Source organism: Podarcis liolepis, assembly GCF_965112155.1.
Source record: "Podarcis liolepis genome assembly, chromosome: 14".
Taxonomy (NCBI): Eukaryota; Metazoa; Chordata; class Lepidosauria; order Squamata; family Lacertidae; genus Podarcis; species Podarcis liolepis.
In genome coordinates, this window is record NC_139569.1 from 14,817,610 (window position 1) to 14,840,038 (window position 22,429).

The 22,429-nt window shown below is 43.7% G+C and overlaps 2 protein-coding genes across 3 annotated transcripts in view; one reads left to right on the top strand and one right to left on the bottom strand.

Moving 5' to 3' along the window:
• Nucleotides 1–47: 47 nt before the first annotated feature.
• Nucleotides 48–9,677, top strand: GDE1 (glycerophosphodiester phosphodiesterase 1). Of its 2 annotated transcripts, XM_083474518.1 has the most exons (6): nt 48–773; nt 4,877–5,052; nt 6,095–6,200; nt 7,094–7,186; nt 7,880–8,091; nt 9,191–9,677. In XM_083474518.1, the coding sequence occupies exons 1-6, from the start codon at nt 519–521 to the stop codon at nt 9,336–9,338; spliced, it is 990 nt and encodes a 329-aa protein (XP_083330644.1). In that variant the 5' UTR covers nt 48–518; the 3' UTR covers nt 9,339–9,677. The 2 variants fall into 2 exon arrangements, with proteins under 2 accessions (XP_083330644.1, XP_083330645.1); XM_083474519.1 differs by lacking the exon at nt 7,094–7,186 and having other exon boundaries at nt 387–773.
• Nucleotides 9,678–10,830: 1,153 nt separating this feature from the next.
• The window catches only part of TMC5 (transmembrane channel like 5), a 32,954-nt gene continuing 21,355 nt past the window's right edge, over nt 10,831–22,429 (bottom strand). The window contains exons 11-22 of the mRNA XM_083474600.1: nt 21,859–22,025; nt 20,566–20,644; nt 19,795–19,892; nt 19,302–19,397; nt 18,330–18,405; nt 17,085–17,218; nt 15,776–15,949; nt 15,582–15,660; nt 14,285–14,368; nt 13,855–13,956; nt 12,528–12,561; nt 10,831–11,399 (exon numbers count right to left, since the gene is read on the bottom strand). Of these exons, the coding sequence (XP_083330726.1) occupies nt 11,287–11,399; nt 12,528–12,561; nt 13,855–13,956; nt 14,285–14,368; nt 15,582–15,660; nt 15,776–15,949; nt 17,085–17,218; nt 18,330–18,405; nt 19,302–19,397; nt 19,795–19,892; nt 20,566–20,644; nt 21,859–22,025 (1,236 nt within the window). The 3' untranslated portion in view covers nt 10,831–11,286. The remainder of the gene's footprint in view (nt 11,400–12,527; nt 12,562–13,854; nt 13,957–14,284; nt 14,369–15,581; nt 15,661–15,775; nt 15,950–17,084; nt 17,219–18,329; nt 18,406–19,301; nt 19,398–19,794; nt 19,893–20,565; nt 20,645–21,858; nt 22,026–22,429) is intronic.

The window sequence follows — 22,429 nt, forward strand, 5'->3', positions numbered from 1 at the left end:
GTTTAAAGGACTTGGGGGGATTTCTGTTTCGTTTTGTTATTATTTTTATTGTGTTTTTTTATGCTGTAAACTGCCCTGAAATCTTCGGGTAAAGGGTGGTATACAAAAGAAAAAACAAAACAAAACGGCATCATAGTGCCCATTGAAGGAGAAAACAACAACAACAACAACAACAACAACAACAACAACAACAACAACAACAACAACAACAACAACAACAACAACAACAACAACTGCGTGGTGTGGACTTGGACTTGGCCTGCGCAGCTTCAAGGCAGAGTTCATTCTGAATGCACGGAAAAGAAAAACCCGCCCCTCGCCTCAATCCTTCGCTCCATATTGGCTGGCGGCCCGGAGAGCTGGGCGGCGATTGGCTGGGAGCCGGCGCCCTCGCCTCACTATTATGCTGTCAAGGCCCAGGTGAGCGCTGCCTCCTCGGCGGCCGCCGCCTTCGCTGACAGTTGAGGGAGCGGAGGGGGGGGGCGACTCCCCTCCGCCTGTGGGGCCGCTGGGCCGCCATGTTCTGCTACTCCGAGGGGCTGCTGGCCGCCTTCTCGACGGTGCTGCTGGCCGCGCTGCTGCTGAGCCGGAGCGCCGTGCTCTCCTGCCTGCTGACGGCGGGCCTCTACCTGGTGCTGCGCCTCTTCAGCCTCGAGCCGGCGCCGGTCCAGCGAGCCCAGCTGGTCGTCCAGCCGCGCGGGAACCCGGCGCGCATCGCGCACCGCGGCGGCGGACACGACGCGCCCGAGAACACGCTGGCCGCCATCAGACAGGTCAGACCCCCGGATATTTGGTTCTCTTTGTTATACCACATCTTCTTCCCCTCACCCCACCCCAAAAAAATGCGAGGGGAAAAATAATTAAAAATTAAATATTCTTTTGGGGGGGGGGTGTTAAGGTATGCGATCGGAAATACTGTAAAACCATGCCCTGCAGGGGATTGTGGTGCTGATGGCGAAACAGAGCAGAGAGTGAAAGAAGGAAGGCAGGAAGCAAATGTTTTAAACCCGGTTGGAGGGTGTGGAAGGGACTTGGGGTGTTTAACCCATTCCCTGTTGCTGGAAAGGGCTTCAGAGTAATGCCATGGCATTCATTGGAAAAAATTTCCCCATATATGCTTGTCACTATTGTACCTGAAATAACACATGGCATGCATTCTACACATGGTATCTGAAGAAGTGTGCATGCACACGAAAGCTCATACCAAGAACTAACTTAGTTGGTCTTTAAGGTGCTACTGGAAGGAATTTTTTATTTTGACATGGCATGCATTGTTATTGTTAACACTGTATTTTATTACTGTACAGCCATATCCTAAAGCTATGTTGGCAGTCATCGCTGCATCTTACGGAAGCAGCTGTCACTGTGTGTGTAATAATTCTTCTGTCCTGCATCTCTTGTCATTCAGTTTCATCAAAATACCCTGGGTTCTAGTACTAGGAGAGGGGAAGAAAAATTCTTTATCTATCCACTTTTTCCTCACTTAACCATTGCTCCTTGGTAAGTTGCTCCAGCTTCATGATTGTAGGCAACTGATCATAGAATCAAAGTTGGAAGGGGCCCTGAGGATCATCTCTAGGGCCTAGGCCAATCCCCTGCAATGCAGGAATATGCAGCTGTCCCATCCAGGGATCAAAGCTGCAACCTTGGCATTATCAGCAATACACTGTCACCAACTGAGCTATCCAGCTCATTTCCCAACACTGCCCTTTTCTGCACCTTTCCCAGCTCTCTAATATTCTTTTTGAGTTGTGGTGATCGAAAGTGGGCCTAGTACTGTTATTGCAAGTGTGGTCCACACCATAGATTATGCAAATGCATTATGATAATTGCAGTTTTATTTATTAAAATAAGAGGTCCTGGACAATGACAGTTCTCTTTCTCAAGCTCTGGGAGGAAGACCTTTCATTGCCTACAGACAGCCACCCAATCTTAAACAACTCCTAACCCACAATAATACTACAACCAGACTTAACACGGACACTGGCACCAGAGCCTGCAATAAACCCAGATGCCAACTTTGCTGCCACATACACCCGGACAACACCATTACTGGCCCCAACAACACCACACATACCATCTCGGGACTATTTAATTGCTCATCGTCTAACATTGCGTATGCCATCAAATGCCAACAGTGTCCTTCAGCTCTCTATATTGGACAAACAGGCCAAACCTTACGCCAAAGAATAAACGGACATAAATCTGACATCAAGAATCACAAAACAGAGAAACCAGTAGGAGAACACTTCAATCTCCCAGGACATTCTATACAAGATCTCAAAGTAGCTGTTTTACTACAAAGGAATTTCAGAAATAGACTGGAAAGAGAAGCTGCTGAATTGCAACTCATTACCAAACTTAAAACCATGGAGAGACCTGGTCTGAACAAAGACATTGGATTCTTATCTCATTATACATGACTAAGCCATTTTTCACCTTCTCACCCCTTGCCTTTTCCTGTAAGAACTATTGCAGTCGTTAAGAGTCGTCAACAGGCTCATCTCAGCTATCTGCCAATCTCCCATTCCCACCACCCTTCTGAGTAATACCCCTCCCCACCTTCTCACTATATAGAAGGATCTGGCAACTTCTGTTTCAGTGTATCTGAAGAAGTGTGCATGCACACAAAAGCTCATACCAAGAACTAACTTAGTTGGTCTTTAAGGTGCTACTGGAAGGAATTTTTTTATTTTGACTATGGCAGACCAACACGGCTACCTATCTGTATCTGTTAAACAACTTCTGGAAGGTTTAGGGGCTTAGGTATAAATGTAGGGGGCATTCTACAGTGTAACATAAATAAAACGGGGGAAGTCTAAATGTTAGTTGTGTGCTTGGAGGGAGGGAGATGCACAACAGAGGAAGACTAGAACAGGGAGGGGTCCAAAAATCGTGCATCTTTCTATTCTGTTTCATTGGTGTGATTGAAAAGTTTGCATCCTCCTATAGAAGCAACTCTTCTTGTAGAAGAGAGAAATTGCAAAGCAACTGCAGGCTCTTGTGGACTATGCAGCAGTACTGGGATTAAGCCCATCTCTTGTAAGGAACATGCAAACACAAAAGAACCAGCCTGGATTTTCTCTTGACCAGGAGAAGTGACAGACACGCCATTCTTCTCTTTAGTGGGCAGATGCTGACTTTCACACCCTAGAGGGTTGCGACTTACCAGGAATTTTAGAATTTAGGTCCAAGGTTAATCTCCACATATTTTATTTTATTTTATTTTATTTATTTGTCTGTCTGTCTGTCTGTCTCCCCTTCCAAGAAGCTCAAGGTGGCAGCATATATGGTTTCCCTCTTCCCTATTTTATCCTCACAGTGTTCCTATGAGGTAGGAATTTAAGCAGGCTAGCAATGAGTGTTAAATTCTGGAATAATGTTTTAAATTCTGGAATAAGAGACCTAATTTCAAAGTAATGTTCCAGTGCAGACTTGCAATGGAATAGTAAACCTTTGAGGTTTATAACCTGTCCTGAAGCTAGTGGTTGCAATTAAATGTGTGACAAACAAGGGAAGGTAACCCTCACTTGCTGTACTAATGAGAGTGATTAAAGCATCAAGGAACCACAGGGATTATTGAGATCAACTGAAACCTAAACAGAGTAAGCAGATTAACAAGGGAGATGAGGTGCAAATATTTGTGAATCATTAGTGGTAAATATAGTACCCTTCCACTTCCCAAGACAATCCATTGCAAACTCATTGAGGGGAGATGCTGTTTACTCCTCTGTTTCTTATCTGTTCTGCAAATCCACAGTCTTTGGTTGGACTTTTATGAGATTTAAAGTGTTTCCTTATCTCTGAGCAGGCTACACATTGCCTCTCATTGTTTGTTCACTTCACTATAAAGATAAGAAACTCAACATTTAAAAACAAATACAAATTATACATTTTTCTTCTTTGAAGAACCCAGCAAGATATATAAATTTTCAGTATTAATGTCAGAAAATAAAAAGCCTGGCAACCCCCTTGATGACACAAGAGGACACATCCCTTAAACAAATCAGTACAAATTTTGCAGGATATCTTCCCAGAAAAGCTTTCAGAGATAAAATTAACTTCCCTCACATTCACTCTGCAGGTTACAGAAGAGATCATCTTCATTGTTTATTATTTCTTTTATCTGAAGGCTTGTCTCCTTCCAAGTTACAAACCAATCTCACCTCAGATGTTTGGGTGTCTCGGACCCTAACCTGATGATATTAATGGGTGGGGGAATTTGTGTGGAACCAAGTGGCCCATTAGAAACCCTGGATCCAAACCATTTAGTGTTTTAAAGTTGATAACCAGCACTTTGAATTGGTTTTGAAAACACACTAATGTCAATTGAATACTTTGGAGATACTAAATAACAGGCCCCCAACAGCACCATCTCAGTTTGTTGACTAACATCTAACCCATAACAATCAGTTAAGGGTTTTTACTCTCTAAAATCTGATGAAAAGCAATCCTAGAGTTGGGTGTCACCCACATATTGGTGATCATATCTCCAGAAGACCTCTCCCAGCAGTTTCATGTAAGCATTAACCAGCATGAGGGAAAAGATGCAACATTGTGGATCTCCATAGGCCAATTAACAAACAAGAACACTTAATCCCCAGATCTGCCTTCAGAAAACTGCCCTTTAGGCTGGACAGGAACCGGTACAATCCTGTACTCCAAACCACAACCTGGCCTAGCAGTACAGAAACACTATACCATGACTGATAGTACTGAAAGGTCCTGCAGCACCAACAAAAGTCAGGTCACAGCTGGTGAATTCGTTTCAGTTTTCCCATTTCTAATGTGATGGTAACAAAACACAGATTACAATGCAAAATTTGCATTGTTATCCAATGTCCTGTTTAAAGCAGTTTGTTTTTTGTTCATCAAGGCAGCTGAGAATGGAGCAACAGGGGTAGAAATTGACCTTGGATTCACTGCTGATGGCATTCCTGTCCTGATGCATGACGACACTGTAGACAGGACCACGGATGGGTCTGGAAACTTAAACAGCTTGACCTTTGCTGATATCAGAAAATTTAATCCAGCTGCTAAACATAGATTATGGTAAGTGAGCAATCTGAAGAACACCTTCATTCATACCTGGAAATCCAATATTTCTGTACCGTTACATAAAATGTTTTCTCTTACAGCCTGATCCTATGCATGGTTATGTGGAAGCAAATCCCACAGAAATAATTATTTCTTATTCCCAAATAAGTATGTAGAGATAAGTGGTTTGTGAAGATGAGCGCCACCTGATGTAGCGATGGATGGGAAGGCCTGGCTTCAAGCCACCTCTCAGCCATGAAGTTTATTGGGTGATCTTGGGCCAGTCACTTGGTCTCAGTGTAACCTAGTGTGGTGTAGTGGTTAAGAGCGGTAGTCTCGTAATCTAGGGAACCGGGTTCGCGTCTCCGCTCCTCCACATGCAGCTGCTGGGTGACCTTGGACTAGTCACACTTCTTTGAAGTCTCTCAGCCCCACTCACCTCACAGAGTGTTTGTTGTGGGGGAGGAAGGGAAAGGAGAATGTTAGCCGCTTTGAGACTCCTTAAAGGGAGTGAAAGGCGGGATATCAAATCCAAACTCTTCTTCTTCTTCTTCTACTTCACCAGGTTCTTGTGAAGGTAATAGGTGGAAGGAAAGAATCTTGAAGAATGGGTGGGAAATTCTTCCAACCAGATGTGTTTTCTGTCAGATAATTCCAAAATACTGTAAGGGTGCAGCTTTGGGCTATTCACAAGCATCACCAGCAGAATACTACTGGATATATTGAGCTTGGACTGTTTACGTTTTGGTAAAAACACATACTTTCTTGGTTATTTTAGTTCTTTCTAATATTAGGTCACAGTCAGAGCTACCTGTCCTGAAGATTTTATGGGAAATAATGGTGTCAGGTGACTGATAGGTGGGTGGTCCCATCTGCCTATCAAAGTTGGCCCACAAGGTGAGAGGAGATAAACATCTGGTTCACCAATCAGAAAGGCCCCCCACCCCTGCCTTAGATACTTCATGGTGATAAAAGTGAACAGAAGCATTATTCCTTTTTTTGATGTAAATGTTCTTGCAGGAATGCACACAATTAAAGTTTTACTGTTTCTCTGTAGGAGGGATTATCGTGGAGAAAAGATACCAACTTTGAAAGAAGCTGTTTTGGAAAGTATGCATTACGATCTCACAATCTACTTTGATGTCAAGGGCAATGCAGACAAGGTACCATTTTCTTCCACTGTGCTGAAGCCTCACATTCTTGTGGGACAGCACATGGTAGAGGTCTTCCATTTGATCAGATCTGAGAGATCTTTCTTAGTAAAACATTAATGCAATGTTACCAAGACAAGAAGAGCATTTGTGTTGCTTCCTTTTGAGCCCATTTACAATCATAGCTGATTTAGCCTGCCTTTGGTCTTATTCATAGCGATATAATACTGAATAACTTAAGCCCATTTCCTTTGTGGGGGAGATTAGTTAAAAATAAGCTTGAAACAACATTTTCTTTAAGTTGTAGATGTGGGGTAGGGAAGGGGCATTTATCCCATTTTCTGGCACTGTGCACATGGAATTACACACGTATGTATGTATGTATGTATGTATTATGTAGTTGCCTTATAGAGTCAGACTGTAGATCTGCCTAGTCCAGCCTTGTAGTCTAATAGTTGTTGGCAGCTTTCCAGAGCCACAGACAGGGGTCTTTCCCAGTGCTGCTGCTACCTGAAATCAGTCTTAAATGGTGATGCTGAGGACTGAACATGGCGCCTTTAGCATAGCACGTACTCTGAGCTACTGGTCATTTTCTGAATCTCTCTCTTACGTACTGAACCAAAATGCTTGCCAAAAGCAAATTTTCCACTGGAGCAAATTGGGCCTTCCTTGATGTACGTCTCAAACAATAATTTTATCTTTGTATATACACCACTACAATAGCAAGCACCCTTGTCTTGACTAGAAGTACCTAAGCCAGCTGAATGGCAAAACCAAAGGTCAGCATCTTGCATTCAAAAAAAAAAATGCAATCCTTTCCATCTCTAGTCTGACCTTTAGGCTATAATAACAAAATTGCCTTTAAACTGCTTTGCACTTCTTTCATGTAACTTGTTTCCTGGCAGGCAGTTGCAGCCCTAAAACCCCTGTACTTGGAATATCCTCGGCTGTACAACACTAGCATCGTTTGCTCTTTTATGCCGGATGTTGTCTATAAGGTACAATTTTTCACCTAAGTGTTCTGTTGTTGCCATATTTCTGGTCATGGTAAGATTTTAATTTGGGTAATTTCAGCATTACACGTAGTACATAATCTTACGGAAGTGGGGAGGTTATGTTAAAGATTGACAAAGTGGCCTTCACTTTAAAATCTTGAATAATTCTGTCCACTGTGAAGCATCATATGGACTCCCCTCATTTTGCAAGCACAGTGGGGGGGTGTTGTATGGGTCATGGATAAAGGGGGTCAGGGCTTACTGAAGACAGCTTACGCAGGACCCCCCAAAACCTAAAACCAGTCCTAAGCTTGCTTCATGGGGGGGTGTACAGGTACCCAATACAACCAACCCTAATCATTAGTTTAATTGCTATAAACCAAATAGTTTTAAAACTATTCCAGTACGCAGGTCTTCAAGGAAGATACATAATTTGGGAAGTAAATAAAATCGGTAAGGTGTACTTCTAAGAGTATTTAGGTTTGTGGCACAAAATGTCTGGACTTCTTTAGCAAACATGATGCAAGGGTTGAGTTCCAGCCTTTGACTCTTCCTCTACAAATGCCAGACTACCAGATATAGCAAGATTACGTACCATCGAAGTCAAGCTTGAAATGATGAAAGTCAAGTCTCCCTTGCAATATCAATCTTTGTACATCAAAATGTATTCATTTGTTTCTCTGCTTGGCCTTGTAGATGAAGCAAGCTGATAGGAATGTTTTAACAGCTCTAACCCACCGACCATGGAGCTTTAGTTACTTTGGAGATGGGAAGCCTCGCTACACTTCCTGCTGGAAACATTACTTCATGATGATGCTGGATGTCATTATGGACTGGAGCATGCACAACTTCCTGTGGCACTTCTGTGGGGTTTCCGCTTTTCTGGTGCAGAAAAATTTCGTTTCACAGTAAGCAGAAAACCTTGACTATACTCTGGGATAGCCAGTGGGAGGTGCCCTTCAGCTGCTTGTTGGGCTACAACTCCCATCAGTCCTGATCACTGCCTATGGAACCCAACAACATCTGTAGGGCACTGTGTTGGCTACCCTTTGTCTAACCCACCCACAGCTAAGATATTCCTCAAAGGATCGGGAGGGGGGAGATGAGGGGGAGGATAGGCATACACCTAATCATGCGAGACATAAAAGAACAGAGTGCAGGTGTCAGTGGGTGCCTGATGAGCTTTTATTTAAACCACCCTAACTGTACGGGTGGGACGTGGGTGGCACAGTGGGTTAAACCACAGAGCCTAGGACTTGCCGATCAGAAGGTCGGTGGTTCAAATCCCTGCAACAGGGTGAGCTCCAGTTGCTCGGTCCCTGCTCCTGCCAACCTAGCAGTTTGAAAGCACATCAAAGTGCAAGTAGATAAATAGGTACCGCTCCGGCGGGAAGGTAAACAGAGTTTCCGTGCGCTGCTCTGGTTTGCCAGAAGTGCCTTAGTCATGCTGGCCACATGACCTGGAAGCTGTATGCTGGCTGCCTTGGCCAATAAAGCGAGATGAGCGCCACAACCCCAGAGTCGGCCACGACTGGACCTAATGGTCAGGGGTCCTTTACCTTTATGGGTAATTCTCATCTGTAGTACTTGTAAACAACCTTTCAGGGTAAATACCCTCTTATGGTAGCTTGAAAAGGCAGCTTTGTGCAAGGGCAAGATAATTTAGCTCTATGCACATAGCCGAGGCTTTCAGGTGGGAGGATACCTGGGTGCTGCTTCCTCAGCGACGGCACTGGGGACATGGAGGGAGGCAGGGCTTTCAGCTGGAAATGTACCTAGGCATGCTGCTGTTTCTTCCTCTGATGGCCTCAATAATTATCCCTAAGAGATGGTTTCCAATTGAATACCACACCTTATCTTAAACAAAATAGAGGGGAAAGATTGTGAGTTAAGTACCAAAAAGATGGCCTGCTGTTACTATAGGGAACATGCAATAGTAAAGGTTTAGTTTTAATTGCAGTCACTTGCAGTCTTCCCTTACATCATTTCTGACATTATCCTTTTTAGGGAATATGTGAGACACTGGTCTTCCAAAGGAATTCAAGTTGTGGCTTGGACAGTCAACACATTTGCTGAAAAAATGTACTATGAAAATGTTCTCCAGGCCAGCTACATCACTGACAGCTTAGTGGAGGACTGTGACCCTCACTTCTAGTCTTTAGCCTTTGCTGGATTCTTTTGGGTTTCTTCTTTAAAGCAAACTGAAGTTTGTCAGCACTGGAACTTCAAGGATTCATAATGATTTTCTTGGGACTGAATGATCACAATGCAAAGTGGATCCAAATGTTTCTTTTCATCATGCTGGATGGTGTCTTAACATTACAATCAATTTTAATCCTAGCAAGAAGAATTGAGAGTCTAAGAGAGGGCTGTGCAGCCCTTTTAAAGAATCAGGTTGGTTTAATGCAGGTGTGGACTTGTAGAGGATTGACACTTTTTTTCTAAATTAAGCTGCTTTTTTTGAAATAAATCGATGCTAGGCCTTTACCAATCACTGACAAGACTTGAAACACATTCATTAGCCTGTACTTAGAATGAAATAGTAGTGAGACAACTGCATATACCTCCTCATTGTCTAGTCAAAAGACAAACCAGTTCTCTAAGTCGTGGACCAGAGAGCAAGAGAAAAATCAAAGCATTTGGGGGGCTGGAAGAAATTAGGGCAGGTGCTGCAGGTTGCGGTACTGCCTTATGGGTAAGTGGGTGGTTGGGTGCAAGAGAATCTTCCCTGGGAGATAAGCAAGACTTGGAAACAACATGGAGCAACACCACAGCCAGGACTAGACTATATATGGGTAAGTAGGAAGAGATTTGGGGGGCTCAGTTTAGGTGCCAATTTGAATTCACATTTGGCACTGCTTTTGAAGCAACAAGTTAATTCTTACAAATTAGGGTCTGCTCCTCTGACCAAGATTCTTTGCAGGTTGTCCTTGCACTTATTCTGAAAATGCATGAAGTGCAATCTATTCCAAAGTAATAGCATTCAGAAGATCACTCAATAACTTTGTGTCCAAACACACACAAAGGAAATGCCTTTACTATGAAAGTTGCTTATGTTAGGGAAACTAGAAACTACTTGACAAAGTAGAAGCAAAGAAAATACGACCACTTGGGGAGAATTGGATGCTGAAATCTAGTAGAGATACAGAAGCACTTGAAGAACTAGGAGTACACTAGGAAGGGCAAAGGTTGTGCCTTAAACTCTGCAAACCAGCTTTTCACAGGAAGAAGCCAAGCACCACAAACAGCTGAGCAGCAAGAACTCGCCCGACTCCTGTTGTAGATGCAATCCTGATTCCAGCAGCCAGGCACTCCTCAAAAGTGCTCTTGATTGCAATTCATATGAGTAGTTTGGCTGGAAGGAATTAGCTGGGCCAGGTGGCAACTGAAGCAGCCAACCATTGATGTAGGAGAAATAAGAGGGTCCTTGTCAAACAATTTAAAAATGTGCAGCTGCAAAGTCACAGCTAAAACAGGTTTCTGTTTTCCAAACGTACATTACAACTTTGGGGGGCGGGTTGGTTATGTAGCCATTGTTCTCCAGAAAAGGTTGGGACTGCACAGAGATGAAGTAAGATATATGTAACCAGATTTAACATTTCACAGTGGTGACACAGTGCATGTTAATTAAAAAAAACAAACAGAGCTCTCATTATCATTCTTTATAAATGCCTCTAATCTCTGTAAAAAAATATTCTGATCAACACAGCAAAAATAAAGCATTTCAGAAAGATTACAACAAATATTTACAGACCTGTACTTGGCAGTTATTAATCGGAATAATTTACACTAATCCAGTAAGAAAGTTCCACAAAAAAGGTATTTAATCTCACATCTTTCCATATGTAGTCAATCCTGTCCTGGATTCCGTTGATGAGCTGCATCCTGTTTTAATTATGTTTCACAATATTTTCAAAATTATAATAAAGCAAAATTGCAACCAGTGAAAAAATACATATTTTTGATGCAAAAAGCCTTGGTTTTCAACACCATCCTTCATTTGTCAATTTTCAAAAGTGCAGACAGATCCTTCTAAGGCCTCAGTAGTGCAAATAGCAAAATTCTCAAGAGTGCTTCTCTGTCCATTTTGCACTCCTCCACTTTCAGGAACTTTCATCATCTCCCATTTCCCATTCAGCCTCTTGCCTGGCTCTCAAAGCCAGAGCCAGAGCTTCGGAAGCTGTAGCATTCTTGGCTAGATGGCTACTCTCATGAACTGCAAGCAAGACAAGATGGCAAAGCATCAGCACTGTCGTATTTCAAAGAAGTTACCCACATTCCTAATCAAACCATGGCACACGTGGAATGGAGATTATCTATTCACAGCCCTTTTTGTCAATGCCTCTCTTGGTCATTCACATGTTTTTAACAAGCATCCTTAAACTGAACATTGGTATTTTGAAGAAAAATCAGCTGTGTGTCCCAGATAAGGAATGCACTCCCAATCTGAATTGGAACCCTATTTCCTCCAGAAGATGAGGCATACTGCAACAATTACCTTCAGGGGTAAACGGGTGGGTGGGAGAGAGATCGTCGGCAGGAAATTTGTGGGACCCCAATCCAGATTGGGACTGTGCTCTGGACGAGAGCCCATAGATCATTTATCTTCAAAGCAGAAGTTGCTTTTTAAAAGTAGAATGATGATTTAGCTAGGTTCAACCAGTAATCCACGTATGCTGATACACTTTTTCAAACAATGAACTGGTTTGGTTGTTTGCTCCAAGCCTCTGGCTTGTATTTTCCCTTTATCTCCTCCACTTCCAATTCCTGATTCCAATGAGCCATAGTTCGCCCCCCCCCATCCAATATAACCAAACCAGTTTCTGCTTCCTCTCCAAAATGGAATTGAAAAATCACTGTTTGAAGTGGCTTTCCAATCCTGATAGGATTTGCCAATTCAGATGTTGACACCAAACTATAGTCTATACCATTCCTGACCAGGTAATTATAGCCCTATTCAGGTATTAATTTCTGAACACATGAAAAGGACTGTGGAAAGATGTGGGACTAGCCCCCTTCCCTCAACAGCACATGAAGTGGCCACACACCCCACATTACACATGGGGAGGTCAATCTGAAGGGAGCTGCCTAACGCACAGAAGAGTTGCTTCAGAGATGGGGACCCTGAGTTTCCATGTTGGAAGCATCATGCATAGAACATAAACCTCTTGACTAAGCCAATAACATGTCAGCTAATGCACTGTGTAGTTCTGTGTAGGGGGAGAGCCAGCCCTGTGCCCTCCTACTGATAGCTGAATGCCTGAAAAGGGCTTTAGATCTTCAGAGAGCTGGGTTTCTATTTTTTGCCACCTGCTCTGCCTATTTGTGCCAGGCTTATGCTTACCACGAGAGAAGCTGGTCATCTGAGGTCTTGCAAGCTAAAGGGAAGAAAAACATAGTAATGTAATAATCGACAGATCCCCATTTCCTTATGTCTAAAATGAGGTGAGGGAATTTCGGAGCTTTAATTGCCACATTCTTTATTCCCCAACTGATTGCACCTTGGAAACACTCTCCTCCATTCTGCTTCTCCAGCCAGGATCTATGATAACATCTGTTTCTTGTGAGTGCCAAATCAACTATCAGAACACACCCTGGAGATTTTCCATGTATTTCCACACCAACTATCACCACCACCAAGGGATTCCAAATCAGAACATTCGCTTTGGTCTGCTCTTGCTGGAACAATTGATTCCGCCACTGATAATTAAAAGCACTTGGCCCAATGCACTTCAATGCTGTTCATGTTGCTGAATACCAGTTACTGGAAACTGCAGTGCAGGGAGACTGCTGTTGTGCTCAAATCCCACTTGAGGGCTTCCTATAGGCATCTGATTGGCCACTGTGAGAACAGGATGCTGGACTAGATGGGGAGCTTCTCTGGGGAGCTACTATTGCACAATTTCTAATCTTCATTTGTCCTTGCGTTCCAGCACTGAGAAGTTAGGGACATAATTCAAGCACTGCTGGGAACATGGGCTGCTGAGGAAGGACTAGGCGGCTTTGATTTCCACCTGCTTTTTGCCACCTACACAGGCAGTGTAATGACACCAAATTGTGAGGCTGCAAGCAATAATTGGAGTAGGAAGGCAGCTCAAAGGTCATCCAACCAAGCCCCCTGTTTGAAGTGGGAAATTCACCACCACAGCACCCCTGATATGTGGCCCTCCAGCCTACCTTTAAATGTTTCTAACCAAAGGAGAGGTCATCACCATTCTAGGCAGCCTGCTGCGCTGTCAAAACAGCTTCAACTCTGCCAGGAAGCTCCATCTAATGTTTAGTCTGAATCCTTTTTCTAGAACTCAGAAAGGGCAAGAGGATGGGGGTGGAACTAGAATCAGTTGGCTCCGCCCATCGTTAGCTCTGGCACCACCTACTGTTGGCTTCCCTGCCTTCTGCCCTATCAGTGCCAACAGTCACCAGTGATGGACTGACTGCAGCTCTCCAGGCAGGAGCTTTCCCCAGCCCTACCTAGATACAATGGGAATAAACCTGGGACCTTCTGCATGCCAAGCGGATTGCTCAACCACTGAGCTTGGGCCTGCAAACTCCAATGGCCAAAACTGGACAAACAATACTCTAGGTGAGCTCTGAAGCATAGAAGAGTGGTAAAAGAATTTCAATTCAATGCAAGCGCCCAGAGGTCCTCTCTCAGTTGCTGTTGCCATTACCTCAAAGTAAGAGTCTCGTTCCTCTGTTGCTGGAGAGCTTTCAGTGGAGTTAGGCAATGGTGCAGGTACCTGCTGTCTAGTTGACTGGCGCACAGATGAACTCTGTGTGCAGGGGAGAAGTATCAAAATTAGGTACACTGTGTATACTTAACCACACTTCAGGGTGGGTGGAATGGATTGCAACTACAAAAGTCTTAACTCAAGGCAAGTCTTGTATTCAAGACTTTATACCTAGGAGATTAAGCCTGCACGCAACGCAGGCACCTCCAGTGGCCTGGGATTTTTGTACAATTGCTGCTGCCATCTAGTGCAATACTAATAAACAACTTGCCATGTTGAATTATGTATTCCCCCAGATTATTAGACAATTGTTTTAACGGCCCATAATGAATAAGGCAATATTTTACAAGCCCACATTTTCACAACTAACCTGTGGCTGCTCTCCCCGATTCTGAAGTTTAGATGCCTGCAGCGCACGTAATTTCTTCAACAGGAACATTTTATCTTTACCTTCCTATGCACAAACAAAAATTGAGTAGAGTATTAGAAGATGCAATGGGGAGATGCATGCATTTGATACTTCTTCATACAGCTCTTTCCCCTTACCACAAAAAATGGACCCTTTCGGGTGTGGAGGTAGAAATCCATATTGTACAGTAAACACACTTTCAAAAAAATGTGTATACTGTCCACATTAATTTTGAAGAAAAATGAGCTGTGGGGTCTCTCTCCAGAAGATTTCCATTATAGCTAACAGTGCCATTGGAAGGAGGGAGGATAGCAGGAGTTTGGGCAGGAAATCTGAGAACAGCCATGATCTGTATTGCAGGGCTCTGATCCAGAATATCCCCCCAAAATAAATGCCCTCCCCTCAATCCCAAAATAAATGCAGTCAGCACAAGCACACTTTTAAAAATAAGTGTTTAATGCAATGTCTCCTTTAGCCCTCTATGTTGTATTCAGGTGCACTGAATCAACTGTGCACTGCCCCCATAAGCAAATCCCAGCCTCCCCCCTCTTTTACCTTGGCTTGGGGGAAGCCCCCAAACTCCACCTCTTCGACTGGCTCTAAGCAGCCATCAAATTGGTTACATGGGTAACCAACCAGAAATGTCAACACTTCTGTGAATTTTGAATCCAGAGGGAAGAGTGATGGTCATGGTGTCTGCTGCTGGTATTTTTTGGGGGGGGTGGAGGGAGGGAGAGCGAAAGCTACTTATTGAAACCCTTTAGTATGCAGAGTGAGCAGTGTTTAGCTAGTAAATCTTGCTTAGAGAGTAGACTTCACCAATTGCGATCACACACAGAGGGAGATGAATGGAGGTAAGAAAGTAATAAAGTTGTTTACTGTAGGAAATACAGTGGAGAGAAATGTTTCTAGTTCCAACCTAACTAATCTAGAGATGAACAAATAGTTAAAGATGACCTCTCATATTGAGGTCCAAGGGAGAAGGAGGAGGAGGAGGAGGAGGAGGAGGAAGAAGTTTTAAATAGGATGTAAAGAAAGTTGAATCAGTCTAAACAACAGGGAGACTGAGAAGGAAGCTGATAGATTAAAGTTACAGGGATAGTCTGGGGATGTGAATGTCCCTCACTGCATCTACCTTTACCCCATGCAAACCCCTATTCCAGAAGCTGAGTTGCACCCAAACATCCAACAATATAAAATTCTGTGCCAGAGAATGATTAGCCAAAATAACAGGAAGCCTCCCCAGCAACATACTCACATTGATGATCTGCTCTTGCAGAAGTTTAACCATTATTTTACGCCCATCTATTATTTGCCAGTAGAGGTAGGTGATGATTCTAAAACAAAAGTTTAAGAAATTAAAATTAGCACTTCCGTCTGCAAATAAAAGAAGATCTACCTTTTCTTATTACATCGCTAAAATAAAGAAACGCACAGCTGACAGGAACTTACAAAACAATGATGGAGAGGATGAAGAAGAAATGCACGCTTTCAATTAAGTTGTGATAAATCCACACAACCCATCTCGAACTGGGATAACTGGCGAGTATTCCCATCCAGCTGGAAACAGACTCGAAGACAGTCACCAAACCACGGAAAGGGCCACATGTCTTAGAAGGCTCCAACCTAAGCAAAGAGGGGAGGGGAAGGTTTTTTTAGGAAGAGGTCCACATATTTTAGCACGCACAGAACAATGGCATGGATACAATTCATGATGCAATACCACTGCTGCATTCTAAAGACCAGTGTGAAACCATTTCCATAAACATTTGGAAGGAGTGTTGTTGTTTTTTAAGAAGATTTAATTAAGGATATAAGGAAGCTGCTTCATTTAAAAAAAAAATGGTCTATCTCACGCAGCACTGACTGGTCATGGCCCTTAGAGGTTTTGGGCTCAAAGAACAGGTCAACTGGGCAGCCATCTTCCCTGCCTGGGGCAGGATGGAAGAAGCACTGGGGAAGAGATTATTTCATGGTTTCCTTTCCTTGTCAATTTTTCGGCTCAGAAAGACAAACCACACCATTTTACAAAGTGCACACTGCTTCCTGTTAATGGAGTGCAATCTCCTTTGTTGAAGGCAGAGCTGGGGCAGAGAGGCTAGCATCAATTGTTGGGAATCTCAGGTGAGATGCCCACGCAGTGGAAGTTGCTCCCAGTACCATCACTAGTACCATACCCAGTACCATCACTACACTGAAGGAGTTGAGATAGTTTACTGTTGCAGAAGATAAGGCTCAGGAAAACAGTTCTGAATACAGCTTGTAGACTTTGGGAGATACAGATATATACAGATACATAAAAGTACAAAGTATTTCTAAATAAGTTCAGCAATTCAAGACATAATACCAGGCAAGTAACACTGACTAACAGACAGACACACCACTGCACTGAACACAGATATAGTCGGGGCACTAGGCTGTTAATGTAGCTATTTGCTTGGCTATACTCGCACCTGTGATTAGCTCATTCATGGGGTGATTTATACCTGCCCTTGCTACAAGCTCTTCCTCTGCGTGATGCAACCAACCCCTCACAAAAAAATAATAATCAGAAGCAAAGACTAAAACAGGAAGAGAGAACCAATGGCCCTCCAGATATTCTTGGAGTCCAGCTCCCTTCAATCCCCGGCAGCACAGCCAATGGATGATGGGAGTTGTAGTGCAGCACTATCTGGAGGGCCACAGATTCACTCTCTCTGTATACAAAAGCCTCAGGCAGAGCAATGTAATCTGACAAGGGGAAGGAAGCACTCCTGCTTACCTCCAGACGGTGACTGCTATGACAGAGAGGACTCCAGTGAAAGATGGGAAAAAGAGCAGGAAAACAAAGAGGGTGTTCATCTGAGAAGCTCTCCAAGCTTTGCGAGGGGGCTGGCAGTTCCTCATCAGACTCACCTTTCAGGAACAAGGACGAAGAGGACGAGCATTTCAGTACATTCAGTGGGAACTCCATGCATATGCCATTGAATCAAAACAATATGTAAGGTCAAGCAATACATTAAGCATGTTTTTTTAAAAAATAAAGCACTGGTGGCTTTCCAAAGAAACCACTGTGTGGGATCCCAATCCTGACAGGAAACGTGATGCATTCCAGACAGGTAAAAACCTCCCAGGAAAGCAAAGCAGGGCTGCCAGCAGTTTGGCTTGGGGTTGAGGAGGGATTATGATCTGGGGTGAGTCCCAATGGCCTTATAGAAAGATCTAGACAACTGGTTTTGGGCCTTGAGCCTGAGGTTCCCCAATCCTGGTAATGTGGGATTGTTTAAGATCAGCCCCCCCCCGGAAAGGCTGACCCCTCTTCCCAGGCACCAGGGCTTCTCTCCGGTGGTCACCCTCTGGCTGAACTTCCCTCAGTCCAGAGAGACCAGTGATAAGCGACACCTCCCTTATGAGAGATGCACACTCACTTTCCCCTGGCATCTCAGCAGAAGAAAGAGACAGTCTGAAAGTAGTCTAACATTCTACTTTATTCAACAGACTGTACACGGAGCTAGTACAAGCATGTCTGCTCTCTCAGCAGTCTCCGTACAACTATCTGCTTCCCCCTTTGCAGCAACAACAGGAAGGTCTCAAGTTACACTGAGAACACAACCCTGGGAACAGCGTAGGACATCCTGTCTCACGCTCAGTAACATCAGAAACTTCACATGATGTAAACAATATGCTGCTACCATGCAGCTGGTGGGTACTCAAATCCCAACAGGGATAACCAGCCTCATATAACCAACATGCTTAAGTCTGATTCATGCATGAAGGGGTTAAGACCATAGAGTAAGATGTCCTGCCAGGCTTACCTCACACAGGAAGGGACTGGGTAATCAAGCCTTCTATGCTGGGGAAGAGGGACGTTTTGGAACTCACAAGGGCATATTTTAAAGGTCAATGTTTCCACATCTTACTTTGCTGCATTTTTTTTTATTTTAAATCTCTGCTGGGGTTCTCTCACCAAACAGTAATTGCCCCAAACCTGGATCTTGGCATCCATGGAATTCTGAGAAGCTAGTACCTTTTTCACCCAGAAGATTATGAAATACGATATCATCTGAATGGCTGGAAGTAGAGGTGAGTAGAAGACACCAATCCTACAGAAGAGAGAGAAAAGGGGCAGGAAGAAATCATCTCAAAGCTTCTCTTTACACAACACAAGGTATAAACAGAAGGCATCCCACTATGCGGACATGGTTTGACGAACAGTTGTGTGTCCAAGTGAGACCACCCATGTCTCAGCTAATGGTCCCCCAGTAAATATGACTTGGATATATAACATCCATGCAATTAAATAGGGGGAAATAATTTAAGACATTAAGAATATGAAATAAGTTGCTCTCTATCCCTCTCTTATCGTTTTAGCAACATTTAAAAGGAAGTCGAAAGCCTTATTTCAAACCACGTTAGCAGTTGTACTGTATACTATAACTAAACCATAGGAAAACTAGGTTAGGACTACAGGCATGTACCAACCACCAACCACAACATTTGGTTCGGACCATGACTTGCTGCTAGACCTCAGCCTGAAGAAGTCTGAAGGCTTACCAGAGCAGCTCAGGGTCTGAGGCCAAGTCCAGGAAAAATTAGATTTAGCTCCCCACAGTCGGTGTAAAAAAATGGTCATAAGTGATTTCCTTTTGACAGCAGTGGGTGTAAATTCACCCTCATAGAAGGCCCTCCAGAGTGGATAAAAGCTTGCTAAATGACAGGGATTCAGGTCTAGGCAGGGTTTGTGCTGAGCACAGTTACAGTTTGAGGCTTAAAAACAAAGACATTTCCTTTCAATTCATGAAATGTGCAGGCAGTATCTAAATACTGCAACAGGGCTGGGGAACCCATGCCCATCCAGATGTTGTTAGACCGCAACCCCCATCAGCCCCAACCAACAGTATCAGGGGTGATGAGAGATTTAGTACAACAACTGGAGGGCCACACATTTCACAGCTCTGTATTTCACAGAGATATTATGGGTAAGATTATTTTTACTCACCATGTCAAAGTCTGTGCATAGATTAAATCCAAAACATTTCGAGCAATGTCAAATTCTGGCACGCCAAGTTTCTTGCAACATTTGGTCCCAACGATTCTAAAAGCGGAACAAAATTATTTCGAAAATCCAGACTTTTCCAACAGTCCTGCAAACCTCCAATATATCTACCCTATGCCCAAGTTGGGAAAGTAGCCAAGAGCCCAATGAATCAGCTGCATGGTGAGCAGCCAGATGTCTTCTCACAGGTACAGACAGTCATACACTCACAACCTGGCATACTAAACAGAAGCACTTCATGCTGTGACAGTTTGTTGCAGGCCCCACCTATGCGATGCCAAGAAGCACTGCGGGAGAAAACGAAACAGTTGTGAAAGAGCAAGGAGGTTAAGCAGAACTTAAGGAGTATGTCAGGATGGAAGGATCCCCTTAGCAACACTGAAAAGGAAACAGCACAGGAATTTTCCTTGTACAAATGCAAAATCCATGCACGTACCTCCGCAGAAATTCTCCAAAAAAAGATCCTAGTAAGCAGCAAATGAATTCAGCCACAAGCAGCCTGTAGATATCTTGGCCAACCAGAGTTTCCCAGCACTAATTAAAAGAAAATAAAAAAGTTTATGAGTGTGTGCCAGAGAGAAACAATCAACTGGCAAATACAAGGACTTTCCATCTCCTTGCTATCTGTAATATGCCTGTGTAAGCCTGCAGGCAGAGACAATCATAGAAGTGATTTTTTTTGTATGCTACTCTGATCACCCTTTTGGCTACAGGGTATGGTATAAATGCTGTAAGCAAGCAAGTAAATGAATGAATATTGCTTCTCAGGCTTTTGGCTAAGATCATGTGCAGTGTAATACATACAGCAGAAGCTCTGGTGCATTTCAGCACGGCTGTGACCACCAGGCACATCTTTTGATGCCCATCTTAAGAGCTGCCTACAGCTCACCTTGGCAGTGGTAAGCAAGTGCCTTGGACTATATCACCTCCAACTGTGGATAACGCTTCCCCCAAGAGAAGAAGAATCCCCATTCACACATTACACCAAGGCTCAAAGAAGGATAGGATATGGCCTTTCTCCCCTGTGAAGCAGCCTTCAAGCTTGCCAGCTTCCACCTCCAGCCTGAAGTGATGCAGCCCCAAAACCAAGATTTTTACCCTCTCTGTTGCTGTCTGAGAGAACAAGGTACCGGTGTGAGGGAAGTTTCTGTTATCTTCTTATACTTAAGATCCGCAGCAGTGCAGAAGCAAACTGGAAAAACCTTACCTCTGCCTTTGATGCAGGTACTTCGTTAAGCCAGTAGTAGCACAGGATCCCAACGATTGATATTTTCAGAATAACGTTCCTACAGAGGGGCAGCAATTGCCGTCAGAATTCAGCAGAGGGACACAGTACAAGAAAAGTACTTGTGGGCAGTATCAGATCCCTTTCGGAAAATGTATTCATTTATTGCATTTATATCCTGCCTTTCCTCTAAGAAGCCCAAGGTGGCATGCACAGTCCTCCCCCTTCTCCATGTCACCTTCACGACAACCCTGTGAGTTAGGCTAGTCTGAGAGTGAGTGTATAGGGAAGTTATTAACATCTGATGTCTTTTTACGCTTTTAGATTTGTTGGAGGCCGCCCAGAATGGCTGGGGCAACCCAGTCCAATGGGCGGGGTGCAAATAATAAAATTATTATTCTTATTATGGATGCTTTAGCTGAGATTCCTGCATTGGACCAGAGGACCCTCAGGGTCCCTTCCCAACTCTATGATTCTATGATTAATATGAAACTGTGGAATTCACAACCATCTTTAAAAGATGGTTATTCAGATTCAAGGAAGATAAGGCTATTATCCATGGCTATTTCTACCTCCACGGTTGGAGGCAGCAAGCCTCCGGAAAAAAAGTCATTAGGAATCACAAGTGTGGCAAGCATCATTTGCTCTGCTTGCAGGCTCCCCATGGGTACCTGACTGGCCATTGTGGCAGCAGAATGTTGGACCAGATGCACCACTGGCCTGATCCAGCAGGATTTCTCTTAAAGCCTCAGACACACACCCCATAAAATGATTTCCTAATGAACTCCTCCTATGCTAGTGTTGTTATTCGCTACTGGCAATGGCTACTGACTTGTACGGCTTTAACAGAGAATTAGACAAATTCATGGAGCATGAGGCTTCCAGTGGCCAGTTGGCCATGATGGCTATGTTCCAATTTTATTGGAAGAAGGATGCTTCCGAATACCAGGTTGTTGGAATCACAGGTCGGGAGGGTGCTGCTGTGTTCTGATGCTGCTTGTGGGCTTTTCGTTGACCTCTGTTTGGCCACGGCAAGAACAGGACACTGGGCTAGATGGACCTTGGGCTTGCTCCACCAGGGCTCTCCTTAGGTTCTCATGCAAGGCTTCACAGATGTGGTTCCTATGGAGTCACTCGCCATGCCCTAACCAGACCCAGCTTAGCTTCAGTGAAGATGCTGCATTGTGAGCCTTTCAATCTTGATCTAGTTATTGAACTTGGACTAAATAAATGGTACTTTAGGGAGAGAGGGAGCATGTGTGAAGGCAGCAATACCTGACAATAGCAGTGTAGATCTGGTTTCGGGGAGAAGTGAATTTTTCAACAAAGCCAAAGGAGGAGTAGAAGAAAGGGACACCATGGTTGAGTAGGCTCACCACAATGGGCAACACCAGGGTAGCAGCTTCCCTTTGCAGCTCATTTTTACTCTCGTCAAGAAGTAACTTTGGGAGAGGGAGAAGAGAGAGAGAAGCTACTTAATTCAGACATCAGGTTTACTGCCTGTTATACCATCAAAGAGAACATGATGACAATGTTTTATAGGTGGCACCTGACACCATCTAAACTTGCCAAGATCTATATGTTAAAGTCCAATCTATGCTGGAAATGTGAGAAGGCTGAAGGGACAATGTTTCATATTTGGTGGGGCTGCAATAAAATTAAGAAATTTTGGGGTAGTATTCATGAAGAGCTTAAAAAGATGTTTAAAATCTCCATAGGAAAGAAACCAGAGGTGTATTTATTAGGGATACTAGGGAAAGCTATCCCACAGGCAAAGAAAGAAACTTTTTGTACGCCACCGCCAGAATAGTTATTGCCAGGAATTGGAAAGGAGACATTATACCTA

What these genes read in the sequence shown, in the direction of transcription:
- GDE1 (XM_083474518.1), top strand. Translation starts at nt 519, where the DNA reads ATGTTCTGCTACTCCGAGGGGCTGCTGGCCGCCTTCTCGACGGTGCTG. An exon ending in CGCTGGCCGCCATCAGACAG is followed by an intron (nt 774 to 4,876) that starts GTCAGACCCCCG and finishes TTGTTCATCAAG; the next exon opens with GCAGCTGAGAATGGAGCAAC. An exon ending in TCAAGGGCAATGCAGACAAG is followed by an intron (nt 6,201 to 7,093) that starts GTACCATTTTCT and finishes GTTTCCTGGCAG; the next exon opens with GCAGTTGCAGCCCTAAAACC.